Source organism: Oncorhynchus masou, chromosome 23, assembly GCF_036934945.1.
Source record: "Oncorhynchus masou masou isolate Uvic2021 chromosome 23, UVic_Omas_1.1, whole genome shotgun sequence".
NCBI classification, from domain to species: Eukaryota; Metazoa; Chordata; class Actinopteri; order Salmoniformes; family Salmonidae; genus Oncorhynchus; species Oncorhynchus masou.
Window position 1 is genome coordinate 8,167,583 of NC_088234.1, and position 15,311 is coordinate 8,182,893.

At 48.5% G+C, this 15,311-nt stretch overlaps 1 protein-coding gene across 1 annotated transcript in view; it reads right to left on the bottom strand.

The window, feature by feature from the left end:
• Positions 1 to 527: 527 nt before the first annotated feature.
• LOC135509901 (transmembrane protein 151B) overlaps positions 528 to 15,311 on the bottom strand; it is a 54,114-nt gene continuing 39,330 nt past the window's right edge. Inside the window, exons 3-6 of the mRNA XM_064930728.1 lie at positions 14,149 to 14,275; positions 10,852 to 10,983; positions 9,080 to 9,219; positions 528 to 1,805 (exon numbers count right to left, since the gene is read on the bottom strand). Of these exons, the coding sequence (XP_064786800.1) occupies positions 635 to 1,805; positions 9,080 to 9,219; positions 10,852 to 10,983; positions 14,149 to 14,275 (1,570 nt within the window). The 3' untranslated portion in view covers positions 528 to 634. The remainder of the gene's footprint in view (positions 1,806 to 9,079; positions 9,220 to 10,851; positions 10,984 to 14,148; positions 14,276 to 15,311) is intronic.

Here is a 15,311-nt window from a genome sequence, read left to right on the forward strand (position 1 = left end):
TAGATATCTGGAAAACAAACATTCCAATGTGCAGTCAACGACCTTCCACTTAAGACTACTCTCTCACTCCAAGCCTCTCTCTCTCTCACTCCAAGCCTCTCTCTCTCTCACTCCAAGCCTCTCTCTCTCTCACTCCAAGCCTCTCTCTCTCTCACTCCAAGCCTCTCTCTCTCTCACCCCAAGCCTCTCTCTCTCTTTCTCTCTCTCACTCCAAGCCTCTCTCTCTCTCACCCCAAGCCTCTCTCTCTCTTTCTCTCTCTCACTCCAAGCCTCTCTCTCTCTCTCTCTCTCACTCCAAGCCTCTCTCACTCCAAGGCTCTCTCCAGCCCTTTCTTACTCCCTCCCACTCCCCCTCTTCCTACATCCCTATCTCTCTCCACCCCCCCACCCCCCCCTCTCTGTCTTTCTCGCTCTCACTCAGCCTCGCCTCTCTCTCTCTGTCTCTCTGTCTTTCTCTCTCTCTCTCACTCCAAGCCTCTCTTTCTCCCTCCCTCTCCCCCTCTTCCTACATCCCTCTCTCTCTCATACCAATATCTTCCCTTTCTCTCAGTTGATTTACATCTCTTTCTTGTCCTGTACTACAATATCTCCTCCTTTCCACTGTCTCTCAGACTATGGCAACCATTCTTGCCTGTCAGTCTACTATTGTGTCCATCACGTCATCTCCAGCGTGGCAGCTCTCCTCTCCGTGTACGATCAACACCGGGAAGAAAAACGCATCGTGGTAAGACGGAGGCCTATCCCTCACCCCCTCATCCACCTCTCCTCCTCCCTCCTGCTCTTCTTCCTCATCCTCCTCTTCCTCCTCCTCCTCTCTCTCTCCTTCCAACACTCCTCTACTTTCCTCATCATCCTGACCCTGCCGGGACCCTAACCCCAGAAACCCTCCCCCTCCTCCTCCTCCGTCTTCCCCCCGTCCTCCTCCTAGTCCTCCCCCCACACTACGAGAGTGAAATAGACTTGCTGGTCTCGGCCGTGTCCCCAGAGAAAACCCACTACGACTTAACACTAACCTGCCACCTCCCCCTCCCCCACCCGGACCCCCACCCCCTACCCCATTTGCCCTCATCCCAACCACAGTGCCGTTCAGCAGGGCTCGATTCCCCGTCGGGGCCCTTAGCCTGGATGGCAGGCTGGAGCTTGACGTGGCACTCCGACACCGGGGGCAGCTCTGGAGGAGGTAAGCCGTGGAGAAGGCCACTGGGCGGGTCATGCTGGCTGGAAAGCCCCCCTGGATGGAGTCCGGCGCTCCAGGTGTGGATGAGGTGGTGTTAGTTTCTCCTGTTCCACTGACTCCTCCATTGCTCTCTCTCTCCAAGTCCATGAGAAGAGCTTCGGAATAGGAAGGAACCATTTGTTGATTACAGCGAATATGCCACTCCAGCTCCGTCATGTCCACCGTGTTCACCCGCGATATCGCTCTGTAGCTCGCCCCGCCGTTGACGCTCCTCTCTCCTCCCGTCGTTCCTCCGTTCTCCGTCACTCCGTCGCCTCCTCCGCCCTCATGGATCGTCTCCTCTCCGAACAGTTTCTCCACGTGGTAGTGTACATGGGCCGTGCAGTACTCCGACACGACCCGGATGGGCCAGGAGAAGAGGAACGCTGAGGCTAGCCAGAAGACCCGGTGTCGGGAATACCACGGTTGCCGGGTCGGGTCTGGGAACGCCAGAATATGCTCCTTGAAATCCACGTTCTTTAGATGCATCCCTTCCCGGGCTTCCATGTAATCGTCCAGACCCTCGTTGTCTCCGAAGAAGCGTGCTCGCTGGGTGAGGTATGCAGCCTCCGCACGGGCGCTGGCAAAACTGAAACAGAGGAACAATTGATAAATTGATTGATTAATTCACTGATTCGATTTATATAGCGATTTTACAGTGGCTCAAAGCAGGTGAGAACAAAAATCTATTTATTTATTTGAATTTTCAACAATACTTTTTTTTTAACTGAACATCTAGAATTCCAAGTGTGGTGTGTGTATGGTGTGTGTGTGGTGTGTGTGGTGTGGGTGTATGGTGTGTGTGTGGTGTGTGTATAGTGTGTGTGTGGTGTGTGTGGTGTGTGTGGTGTGTGTGTGTGTATTGTGTGTGGTGTGTGTATGGTGTGTGTATGGTGTGTGTATTGTGTGTGTATTGTGTGTGTGTGTGTGTGTGTATTGTGTGGTGTGTGTATTGTGTGTGTGTGGTGTGTGTATTGTGTGTGTGTATGGTGTGTGTGTATGGTGTGTGGTGTGTGTGTGTGGTGTGTGTATGTTGTGTGTGTATTGTGTGTGTATGGAGTGTGTGTGTGTGTGTGGTGTGTGTGTGTGTGTGGTGTGTGTGTGTGTGTGGTGTGTGTGTATGTGTATGGTGTGTGTGTGTATGGTGTGTGTGTGTGTGTGGTGTGTGTGTGTATTGTGTGTGTATGGTGTGTGTGTATGGTGTGTATGTATGTGTATGGTGTGTGTGTGTATTGTATGTGTATGGTGTGTATGGTGTGTGTGTGTGTATTGTGTGTGTATGGTGTGTGTGTGTGTGTGTGTGGTGTGCATGTATGTGTATGGTGTGTGCGTGTGTATTGTGTGTGTATGGTGTGTGTGTGTGTGGTGTGTGTGTGTACGTGTATGGTGTGTGTGTGTATGGTGTGTATGTGTATGGTGTGTGTGTATGGTGTGTGTGTGTATGGTGTGTGTGTATGGTGTGTGTGTATGGTGTGTGTGTGTGTGGTGTGTGTGTGTGTGTATTGTGTGTGTATGGTGTGTGTGTGGTGTGTGTATGTGTATTGTGTGTGTGTGGTGTGTGTGTGTGTGTGTGGTGTGAGTGTGTATGTGTATGGTGTGTGTGTATGTGTATGGTGTGTGTGTGGTGTGAGTGTGTATGTGTATGGTGTGTGTGTATGTGTATGGTGTGTGTATGGTGTGTGTATGGTGTGTGTGTGGTGTGTGTGTGTGGTGTGTGTGGTGTGTATGGTGTGTGTGGTGTGTATGGTGTGTGTGGTGTGTATGGTGTGTGTGGTGTGTGTGGTGTGTATGGTGTGTATGTGTATGGTGTGTATGTGTGTGTGTGTGGTGTGTGTGTGGTGTGTATGGTGTGTGTGGTGTGTGTATGTGTATGGTGTGTGTATGGTGTGTGTGGTGTGTGTATGTGTATGGTGTGTGTGTATGGTGTGTGTGGTGTGTGTGTGTATGTGTATGGTGTGTGTGTGGTGTGGTGTGTGTGTGTATGTGTGTGGTGTGTGTGTGGTGTGTGTGTGTGTGTGTGTGTGGTGTGTGTATGGTGTGTGTGGTGTGTATGGTGTGTGTGGTGTGTGTGGTGTGTGTATGGTGTGTGTGTATGTGTGTGGTGTGTGTGTGGTGCGTGTGTGGTGTGTGTGGTGTGTGTGGTGTGTGTGTGGTGTGTGTATGGTGTGTGTGTATGTGTGTGGTGTGTGTGGTGTGTGTATGTGTGTGGTGTGTGTGTGGTGTGTGTGGTGTGTGTGGTGTGTGTGTGGTGTGTGTGTGGTGTGTGTGGTGTGTGTGTGTGGTGTGTGTGTGGTGTGTGTATGGTGTGTGTGTATGTGTGTGGTGTGTGTATGGTGTGTGTGTATGTGTGTGGTGTGTGTGTGGTGTGTGTGTGGTGTGTGTGTGTGGTGTGTATGGTGTGTGTGGTGTGTATGGTGTGTGTGGTGTGTGTATGGTGTGTGTGTATGTGTGTGGTGTGTGTGTGGTGCGTGTGTGGTGTGTGTGGTGTATGTGTGTGGTGTGTGTGGTGTGTGTATGGTGTGTGTGTATGTGTGTGGTGTGTGTGTGGTGTGTGTGGTGTGTGTGGTGTGTGTGTGGTGTGTGTATGGTGTGTGTGTATGTGTGTGGTGTGTGTATGGTGTGTGTGTATGTGTGTGGTGTGTGTGTGGTGTGTGTATGGTGTGTGTGTATGTGTGTGGTGTGTGTGTATGGTGTGTGTGTGTGTGTGGTGTGTGTGTGGTGGGTGTGTGTGGTGTGTATGGTGTGTGTGTGTGTGTGGTGTGTGTGTGGTGTGTGTGTGTGGTGTGTATGGTGTGTGTGTGTGTGTGGTGTGTGTGTGGTGTGGGTGTATGGTGTGTGTGTGGTGTGTGTGGTGTGTGTGTGGTGTGTGTGGTGTGTGTGTGTGTATTGTGTGTGGTGTGTGTATGGTGTGTGTATGGTGTGTGTATTGTGTGTGTATTGTGTGTGTGTGTGTGTGTATTGTGTGGTGTGTGTATTGTGTGTGTGTGGTGTGTGTATTGTGTGTGTGTATGGTGTGTGTGTATGGTGTGTGGTGTGTGGTGTGTGTATGTTGTGTGTGTATTGTGTGTGTATGGAGTGTGTGTGTGTGTGTGGTGTGTGTGTGTGTGTGGTGTGTGTGTGTGTGTGGTGTGTGTGTATGTGTATGGTGTGTGTGTGTATGGTGTGTGTGTGTGTGTGGTGTGTGTGTGTATTGTGTGTGTATGGTGTGTGTGTATGGTGTGTATGTATGTGTATGGTGTGTGTGTGTATTGTATGTGTATGGTGTGTATGGTGTGTGTGTGTGTATTGTGTGTGTATGGTGTGTGTGTGTGTGTGTGTGTGGTGTGCATGTATGTGTATGGTGTGTGCGTGTGTATTGTGTGTGTATGGTGTGTGTGTGTGTGGTGTGTGTGTGTACGTGTATGTTGTGTGTGTGTATGGTGTGTGTGTATGTGTATGGTGTGTGTGTATGGTGTGTGTGTGTATGGTGTGTGTGTATGGTGTGTGTGTGTGTGTGGTGTGTGTGTGTGTGTATTGTGTGTGTATGGTGTGTGTATGGTGTGTGTATGGTGTGTGTGTGGTGTGTGTATGTGTATTGTGTGTGTATGGTGTGTGTGGTGTGTGTGTATGTGTATGGTGTGTGTGTGGTGTGTGTGTGTGTGTGGTGTGAGTGTGTATGTGTATGGTGTGTGTGTATGTGTATGGTGTGTGTGTGGTGTGAGTGTGTATGTGTATGGTGTGTGTGTATGTGTATGGTGTGTGTGTGTGTGTATGGTGTGTGTGTGGTGTGTGTGTGTGGTGTGTGTGGTGTGTATGGTGTGTGTGGTGTGTATGGTGTGTGTGGTGTGTATGGTGTGTGTGGTGTGTATGGTGTGTATGTGTATGGTGTGTATGTGTGTGTGTGTGGTGTGTGTGTGGTGTGTATGGTGTGTGTGGTGTGTGTATGTGTATGGTGTGTGTATGGTGTGTGTGGTGTGTGTATGTGTATGGTGTGTGTGTATGGTGTGTGTGGTGTGTGTGTGTGTGTATGTGTATGGTGTGTGTGTGGTGTGGTGTGTGTGTGTATGTGTGTGGTGTGTGTGTGGTGTGTGTGTGGTGTGTGTGTGGTGTGTGTATGGTGTGTGTGTGTATGTGTATGTGTGTGGTGTGTGTGGTGTGTGGTGTGTGTGTGGTGTGTGTGTGGTGTGTGTGTGGTGTGTGTGGTGTGTGTATGGTGTGTGTATGTGTGTGGTGTGTGTGTGGTGTGTGTGGTGTGTGTGTGGTGTGTGTATGGTGTGTGTGTATGTGTGTGGTGTGTGTGTGGTGTGTGTGGTGTGTGTGTGGTGTGTGTGTGGTGTGTGTATGGTGTGTGTGTATGTGTGTGGTGTGTGTATGGTGTGTGTGTATGTGTGTGGTGTGTGTGTGGTGTGTGTATGGTGTGTGTGTATGTGTGTGGTGTGTGTGTATGGTGTGTGTGTGTGTGTGTGTGTGTGTGTGGTGTGTGTGTGTGGTGTGTATGGTGTGTGTGTATGTGTGTGGTGTGTGTGTGGTGTGTGTATGGTGTGTGTGTATGTGTGTGGTGTGTGTGTATGGTGTGTGTGTGTGTGTGGTGTGTGTGTGGTGTGTGTGTGTGGTGTGTATGGTGTGTGTGGTGTGTATGGTGTGTGTGGTGTGTGTGGTGTGTGTATGGTGTGTGTGTATGTGTGTGGTGTGTGTGTGGTGCGTGTGTGGTGTGTGTGGTGTGTGTGGTGTGTGTGTGGTGTGTGTATGGTGTGTGTGTATGTGTGTGGTGTGTGTGGTGTGTGTATGGTGTGTGTGTATGTGTGTGGTGTGTGTGTGGTGTGTGTGGTGTGTGTGGTGTGTGTGTGGTGTGTGTGTGGTGTGTGTATGGTGTGTGTGTATGTGTGTGGTGTGTGTATGGTGTGTGTGTATGTGTGTGGTGTGTGTGTGGTGTGTGTATGGTGTGTGTGTATGTGTGTGGTGTGTGTGTATGGTGTGTGTGTGTGGTGTGTGTGTGTGGTGTGTATGGTGTGTGTGTATGTGTATGGTGTGTGTGTGGTGTGTGTGTTGTGAGTGTGTATGTGTATGGTGTGTGTGTGTATGTGTATGGTGTGTGTGTGGTGTGAGTGTGTATGTGTATGGTGTGTGTGTATGTGTATGGTGTGTGTGTGTGTGTATGGTGTGTGTGTGGTGTGTGTGTGTGGTGTGTGTGGTGTGTATGGTGTGTGTGGTGTGTATGGTGTGTGTGGTGTGTATGGTGTGTGTGGTGTGTGTGGTGTGTATGGTGTGTATGTGTATGGTGTGTATGTGTGTGTGTGGTGTGTGTGTGGTGTGTATGGTGTGTGTATGTGTATGGTGTGTGTGTATGGTGTGTGTGGTGTGTGTATGTGTATGGTGTGTGTGTATGGTGTGTGTGGTGTGTGTGTGTATGTGTATGGTGTGTGTGTGGTGTGGTGTGTGTGTGTATGTGTGTGGTGTGTGTGTGGTGTGTGTGTGGTGTGTGTGTGGTGTGTGTGTGGTGTGTGTATGGTGTGTGTGTGTATGTGTATGGTGTGTATGTGTGTGGTGTGTGTATGGTGTGTGTGGTGTGTGTGGTGTGTGTGTGGTGTGTGTGTGTATGTGTACGGTGTGTATGTGTGTGGTGTGTGTGTGGTGTGTGTATGGTGTGTGTGTGTATGTGTATGGTGTGTATGTGTGTGGTGTGTGTGGTGTGTGGTGTGTGTGTGGTGTGTGTGGTGTGTGTATGGTGTGTGTATGTGTGTGGTGTGTGTGTGGTGTGTGTGTGGTGTGTGTGGTGTGTGTGTGGTGTGTGTATGGTGTGTGTGTATGTGTGTGGTGTGTGTGTGGTGTGTGTGGTGTGTGTGTGGTGTGTGTGTGGTGTGTGTATGGTGTGTGTGTATGTGTGTGGTGTGTGTATGGTGTGTGTGTATGTGTGTGGTGTGTGTGTGGTGTGTGTATGGTGTGTGTGTATGTGTGTGGTGTGTGTGTATGGTGTGTGTGTGTGTGTGGTGTGTGTGTGGTGTGTGTGTGTGGTGTGTATGGTGTGTGTGTATGTGTGTGGTGTGTGTGTGGTGTGTGTATGGTGTGTGTGTATGTGTGTGGTGTGTGTGTATGGTGTGTGTGTGTGTGTGGTGTGTGTGTGGTGTGTGTGTGTGGTGTGTATGGTGTGTGTGGTGTGTATGGTGTGTGTGGTGTGTGTATGGTGTGTGTGTATGTGTGTGGTGTGTGTGTGGTGTGTGTGGTGTGTGTGGTGTGTGTGTGTGGTGTGTGTATGGTGTGTGTGTATGTGTGTGGTGTGTGTGGTGTGTGTGTATGTGTGTGGTGTGTGTGTGGTGTGTGTGGTGTGTGTGTGGTGTGTGTGTGGTGTGTGTATGGTGTGTGTGTATGTGTGTGGTGTGTGTATGGTGTGTGTGTGGTGTGTGTGTGGTGTGTGTATGGTGTGTGTGTATGTGTGTGGTGTGTGTGTATGGTGTGTGTGTGTGTGTGGTGTGTGTGTGGTGTGTGTGTGGTGTGTGTGTGTGGTGTGTATGGTGTGTGTGGTGTGTGTATGGTGTGTGTGTATGTGTGTGGTGTGTGTGTATGGTGTGTGTGTGTGGTGTGTATGTGTGTGGTGTGTGTGGTGTGTATGGTGTGTGTGTATGTGTATGGTGTGTGTGGTGTGTGTATGGTGCGTGTGGTGTGTGTGTGGTGTTTGTGGTGTGTATGGTGTGTGGTGTGTGTGTATGGTGTGTGTGGTGTGTGTGTGTGGTGTGTGTGGTGTGTGTGTGGTGTGTATGGTGTGTGTGTATGTGTGTGGTGTGTGTGTGGTGTGTGTATTGTGTGTGTGTATGTGTGTGGTGTGTGTGTATGGTGTGTGTGTATGTGTGTGGTGTGTGTGGTGTGTGGTGTGTGTGTGGTGTGTGTGGTATGGTGTGTGTGTGTGTGGTGTGTGTGTGGTGTGTGTGTATGGTGTGTATGTGTGGTGTGTGTGGTGTGTGGTGTGTGTGTGTGTATGGTGTGTGTGGTGTGTGTGTGGAGTGTGTGGTGTGTGTGGTGTGTGTGTGTGGTGTGTGTGTGTGGTGTGTGTGTGGTGTGTATGTATGTGTGTGTGTGTGTGTGTGGTGTGTGTGGTGTGTGTGTGGTGTGTGTGTGTGGTGTGTGTGGTGTGTATGGTGTGTGTGTATGTGTGTGTGTGGTGTGTGTGTGTGGTGTGTATGGTGTGTGTGGTGTGTGTGTGGTGTGTGTGTGTGGTGTGTGTATGGTGTGTGTGTGGTGTGTATGGTGTGTGTGGTGTGTGTGGTGTGGTGTGTGTGGTGTGTGTATGGTGTGTGTGGTGTGTATGGTGTGTATGGTGTGTGTGTGGTGTGTATGGTGTGTGTGTGTGTGGTGTGTGTGGTGTGTGTGGTGTGTGTGTGGTGTGTGTATGGTGTGTGTGGTGTGTGTATTTTTGTGTATGGTGTGTATGGTGTGTATGGTGTGTGTGGTGTGTGTGTGGTGTGTGTGTGTGGTGTGTGTGTATGGTGTGTGTGTGGTGTGTATGGTGTGTGTGGTGTGGTGTGTGTGGTGTGTGTATGGTGTGTGTGTGGTGTGTATGGTGTGTGTGTGTGTGGTGTGTGTATGGTGTGTGTGGTGTGTGTATTTTTGTGTATGGTGTGTATGGTGTGTATGGTGTGTGTGGTGTGTGTATGGTGTGTATGGTGTGTGTGGTGTGTGTGGTGTGTGTATGGTGTGTGTGGTGTGTGTGGTGTGTGTGTGGTGTGTGTGTGGTGTGTATGGTGTGTATGGTGTGTATGGTGTGTGTGGTGTGTGGTGTGTGTGTGTGTGTGTGGTGTGTGTGTGGTGTGTGTGTGTGTGTATGGTGTGTGTGTGTGTGTGTGTGTGTGTGTGTGTGTATGGTGTGTATGTGTGTGGTGTGTGTGTGTTAACCTGAAACACTTGGTGAAGCGTAGCCTGACAGCCGGGTGCTCCTGAAGTCCCTGGAGCTTCTTGGAGACGTCTTTAACCCCGTGGCGACCGTAGTCAAACTCAGAGCTGGAGGCGTGGGTGTTAACCCTCTCATGGTACACCTGTGAACGAGGGGAATTTTTAAAAATAAAATAAAAGTTTATTGTTTTATAGTAACGCTGTCCTATTTTCAGAGTAACTATAAGGACATTTCTTTTCATAAATAAGGAATTTTCTTCTTAAAGTGGCAATGTGTAACTTTTTGGCCGACCTGACCAAATTCACATAGAAATGTGTGTTATGGATCAATAATTCTCATAGAAAACAAGTCTAAGAAGCAGTAGATCTGTTCTATGTTTGCTATTTCTATGCTTCCAGAGCTTTGAGTTTCATTGTTTGCCTTTTTTACATTCGGTTTTGCTTCAAACAGCTGAAAGAGAAATATTTTTGGTTATAATCCCGAGTGGCGCAGTCGTCTAAGGCACTGCATCTCAGTGCAAGAGGCGTCACTACAGTCCCTGGTTCGAATCTAAGCTGCATCACATCCGGCTGTGATTGGGAGTCTCATTGGGCGGCCAACAATTGGCCCAGCATCGTCCGGGTTTGACTGGGGTAGGCCCTGGGGTAGGCCGTCATTGTAAATAAGAATTTGTTCTTAACTGACTTGCCTATTTAAATAAAACGTTTGTTTAAATATACACTTTTTTCGGTATCCAATTGTCCCAACGCTGCAACTCCAGTACGGACTTGGGAGAGGCGAAGGTCGAGAGCCGTGCGTCCTCCGAAACACAACACCAGCCAGCCAAGGTCGAGAGCCGTGCGTCCTCCTAAACACAACACCACCCAGCCAAGGTCGAGAGCCATGCGTCCTCCGAAACACAACACCACCCAGCCAAGGTCGAGAGCCATGCGTCCTCCGAAACACAACACCACCCAGCCAAGGTCGAGAGCCGTGCGTCCTCCTAAACACAACACCACCCAGCCAAGGTCGAGAGCCATGCGTCCTCCGAAACACAACACCACCCAGCCAAGGTCGAGAGCCGTGCGTCCTCCGAAACACAACACCACCCAGCCAAGGTCGAGAGCCGTGCGTCCTCCTAAACACAACACCACCCAGCCAAGGTCGAGAGCCATGCATCCTCCGAAACACAACACCAGCCAGCCAAGCCGTACTGCTTCTTGACCCAACGCTCGCTTAACCAGGAGGTCAGCCGCACCAATGTGTCGGAGGAAACACCGTACACCTGGCGACCTGGTCAGCGTGCACTGCGCCCGGCCCGCCACAGGAGTCGCTATTGCGCGATGGGACAAGGACATCCCTGCCGGCCAAACCCCTCCACTAACCCAGACGACACTGGGCCAATTGCACGCCGCCCCATGGGTCTCCCGGTCGCAGCCAGCTATGACAGAGCCTGGACTCTAACCAGGTTTTCAAGTGGCACAGCTAGCACTGTGATGCAGTGCCTTAGACCACTGCACCTCTCAGAGGCTCTGGAAAATATATTTCACAGTGGATTAGATGGTACAAAGATTCTCTACACTGTACTAGCTTGTTTTGTCACATAAACTGAAATTAGGTGAACAATTGAGAGTTTTAGCAACCAGGAAATGATTTCTGCATAGTGCAACTTAAACATTTGAAGCTGAAATCGCAACTGAATAAAGGGGCAATATCGTCAGAACATTTTGACCTGGACTTTTAGGGCCCTACCTCAAGTCTCCAGGTGTTCCTCTCCTTCTTTCTTCATGCTCACCTGTGTGGTGGTATAAGCGTCTCCGTTGCGATACCTGGTCACCTGTCTGGTCCGTCTGACGTAGTGGTAACTGATGGCCTTCCACCAGATACAGGGAGTGGCCTGCTGGAGCCTTGAGACACGCTCATACACCTGGAGAAACGCACACACACACACACACACACACACACACACACACAATATATATCAAAGTCTACCCAACTCACTCCATTAAACATCCATTGTTCTCTTCACCAAAGTCAATTAAATTACCCCCAAAATAACATCAGATGGGATAACGTCAGATGGAATAACGTCAGATGGGTTAACGTCAGATGGGTTAACGTCAGATGGGATAACGTCAGATGGGATAACGTGAGATGGAATAACGTCAGATGGAATAACGATGGGATAACGTCAGATGGGTTAACGTCAGATGGGATAACGTCAGATGGAATAACGTCAGATGGGTTAACGATGGGATAACGTCAGTTGGAATAACGTCAGATGGGATAACGTCAGATGGGATAACGTCAGATGGGATAACGTCAGATGGAATAACGTCAGATGGGATAACGTCAGATGGAATAACGTCAGATGGGATAACGTCAGATGGGATAACGTCAGATGGGATAACGTCAGATGGAATAACGTCAGATGGGATAACGTCAGATGGAATAACGTCAGATGGGATAACTTCAGATGGGATAACGTCAGATGGGATAACGTCAGATGGGATAACGTGAGATGGAATAACGTCAGATGGAATAACGTCAGATGGGTTAACGATGGGATAACATCAGATGGAATAACGTCAGATGGGATAACGTCAGATGGGATAACGTCAGATGGGATAACGTCAGATGGGATAACGTCAGATGGAATAACGTCAGATGGAATAACGTCAGATGGAATAACGTCAGATGGGATAACGTCAGATGGGATAACGTCAGATGGAATAACGTCAGATGGAATAACGTCAGACGGAATAACGTCAGACGGAATAACGTCAGATGGGATAACGTCAGATGGGATAACGTCAGATGGGATAACGTCAGATGGGATAACGTCAGATGGAATAACTTCAGATGGGATAACGTCAGATGGGATAACGTCAGATGGGATAATGTCAGATGGGATAACGTCAGATGGAATAACGATGGGATAACGTCAGATGGAATAACGTCAGATGGAATAACGATGGGATAACGTCAGATGGAATAACGTCAGATGGAATAACGTCAGATGGGATAACGTCAGATGGAATAACGTCAGATGGGATAACGTCAGATGGGATAACGATGGGATAACGTCAGATGGAATAACGTCAGATGGGTTAACGATGGGATAACGTCAGATGGAATAACGTCAGATGGGATAACGTCAGATGGGATAACGTCAGATGGGATAACGTCAGATGGAATAACGTCAGATGGGATAACGATGGGATAACGTCAGATGGAATAACGTCAGATGGAATAACGATGGGATAACGTCAGATGGAATAACGTCAGATGGAATAACGTCAGATGGGATAACGTCAGATGGGATAACGTCAGATGGGATAACGACGGGATAACGTCAGATGGGATAACGATGGGATAACGTCAGATGGGATAACGTCAGATGGGATAACGATGGGATAACGTCAGATGGGATAACGTCAGATGGGATAACGTCAGATGGGATAATGTCAGATGGGTTAACGTCAGATGGGATAACGTCAGATGGGATAACGTCAGATGGGATAACGTCAGATGGGATAACGTCAGATGGAATAACGATGGGATAACGTCAGATGGGATAACGTCAGATGGGATAACGTCAGATTGAATAACGATGGGATAACGTCAGATGGGATAACGTCAGATGGGATAACGTCAGATGGAATAACGTCAGATGGAATAACGATGGGATAACGTCAGATGGGATAACGTCAGATGGAATAACGATGGGATAACGTCAGATGGGATAACGTCAGATGGGATAACGTCAGATGGGATAACGTCAGATGGGATAACGTCAGATGGGATAACGTCAGATGGAATAACGATGGGATAACGTCAGATGGGATAACGTCAGATGGGATAACGTCAGATGGGATAACGTCAGATGGGATAACGTCAGATGGGATAACGTCAGATGGGATAACGTCAGATGGGATAACGATGGGATAACGTCAGATGGAATAACGTCAGATGGAATAACGATGGGATAACGTCAGATGGAATAACGTCAGATGGAATAACGTCAGATGGGATAACGTCAGATGGGATAACGTCAGATGGGATAACGACGGGATAACGTCAGATGGGATAACGATGGGATAACGTCAGATGGGATAACGTCAGATGGGATAACGATGGGATAACGTCAGATGGGATAACGTCAGATGGGATAACGTCAGATGGGATAATGTCAGATGGGTTAACGTCAGATGGGATAACGTCCAGATGGGATAACGTCAGATGGGATAACGTCAGATGGGATAACGTCAGATGGAATAACGATGGGATAACGTCAGATGGGATAACGTCAGATGGGATAACGTCAGATTGAATAACGATGGGATAACGTCAGATGGGATAACGTCAGATGGGATAACGTCAGATGGAATAACGTCAGATGGAATAACGATGGGATAACGTCAGATGGGATAACGTCAGATGGAATAACGATGGGATAACGTCAGATGGGATAACGTCAGATGGGATAACGTCAGATGGGATAACGTCAGATGGGATAACGTCAGATGGGATAACGTCAGATGGAATAACGATGGGATAACGTCAGATGGGATAACGTCAGATGGGATAACGTCAGATGGGATAACGTCAGATGGGATAACGTCAGATGGGATAACGTCAGATGGAATAACGTCAGATGGAATAACGTCAGATGGAATAACGTCAGATGGAATAACGTCAGATGGGATAACGTCAGATGGGATAACGGTGGGATAACGTCAGATGGAATAACGTCAGATGGAATAACGTCAGATGGGATAACGTCAGATGGGATAACGTCAGATGGAATAACGTCAGATGGGATAACGTCAGATGGGATAACGTCAGATGGGATAACGTCAGATGGGATAACGTCAGATGGGATAACGTCAGATGGGATAACGTCAGATGGGATAACGTCAGATGGGATAATGACAGATGGAATAACGACAGATAGGAGGGTAACGACAGATAGGAGGGTAACGACAGATAGGAGGGTAATGACAGATAGGAGGGTAACGACAGATAGGAAGATAATGACAGATAAGGACTCACAATAAGAGTCCCAACCAAAAAAATGTCACTAGCATACCTCTGCCGTCTCTGCGTGAGCCAAAATGGCGGTCTTGGAGTAACAGTGCCAGCATTCCACCAGATACACCACGTACAGCATAGCTAGGAATGCTAGAGGGATATACACATACCCACTGGAACATGGGCTGTGAGAGAGAGAGAGAGAGAGAGAGAGAGAGAGAGAGAGAGAGAGAGAGAGAGAGAGAGAGAGAGAGAGAGAGAGAGAGAGAGAGAGAGAGAGAGAGAGAGAGAGAGAGAGAGAGAGAGGGGGAGGGGGAGGGAGGGGGGGAGGGAGAGAGAGAGAAGAGTGGGAGGGAGAGAGAGAGAGAGAGAGAGAGGGGGAGGGGGAGGGAGAGAGGAGGGGAAGGGGGGAGGGGGAGAGAGAGAAGAGGGGGAGGGAGAGAGAGAGAGAGGAGGGGAGAGAGAGATAGGAGGGGAGGGAGAAAGAGAGAGAGGGAGGGGGGAGGGAAAGAGAAAGATGAGGGGGAGGGAGAGAGAGAGGGAGGCGGAGCGAGAGAGAGAGAGGAGGGGGAGAGAGATTGAGAGAGAGAGGAGGGGGGGAGGGAGGGAGAGAGAGAAGAGGGGGGGATAGGGAGAGAGAGGAGGGGGGAGGGAGAGGGAGGGGGAGAAAGGAGGGGGGAGAGAGAGGAGGGGGAGGGAGGGAGAAAGAGGAGGAGGGGAGGGCGGAGAAAGGAAGAGAAGAGAGAGAAAGGTCATGTTCATACAAACATAGTCAAACTTTATTTAAACACTTGTGTTAGTGATGTACAGATGGCCACTGGAACACGGGCTGGCTGGAGATAAACACAATCACATGGTGCATTTAACTTTATTTAAAGTGCATTTAACTTTATTTAAAGTGCATTTAACTTTATTTAACGTTCATTTAACGTTCATTTAACGTTCATTTAACTTTATTTAAAGTGCATTTCACTTTATTTAAAGTGCATTTAACTTTATTTAACATTAATTTTACTTTATTTAAAGTGCATTTAACGTTCATTTAACGTTCATTTAAAGTGCATTTCACTTTATTTAAAGTGCATTTCACTTTATTTAAAGTGCATTTCACTTTATTTAAAGTGCATTTCACTTTATTTAAACTTTATTTAAAGTGAATTTAACTTTATTTAAAGTGCATTTAACTTTATTTAAAGTGCATTTAACCTCTAGATGCTATGG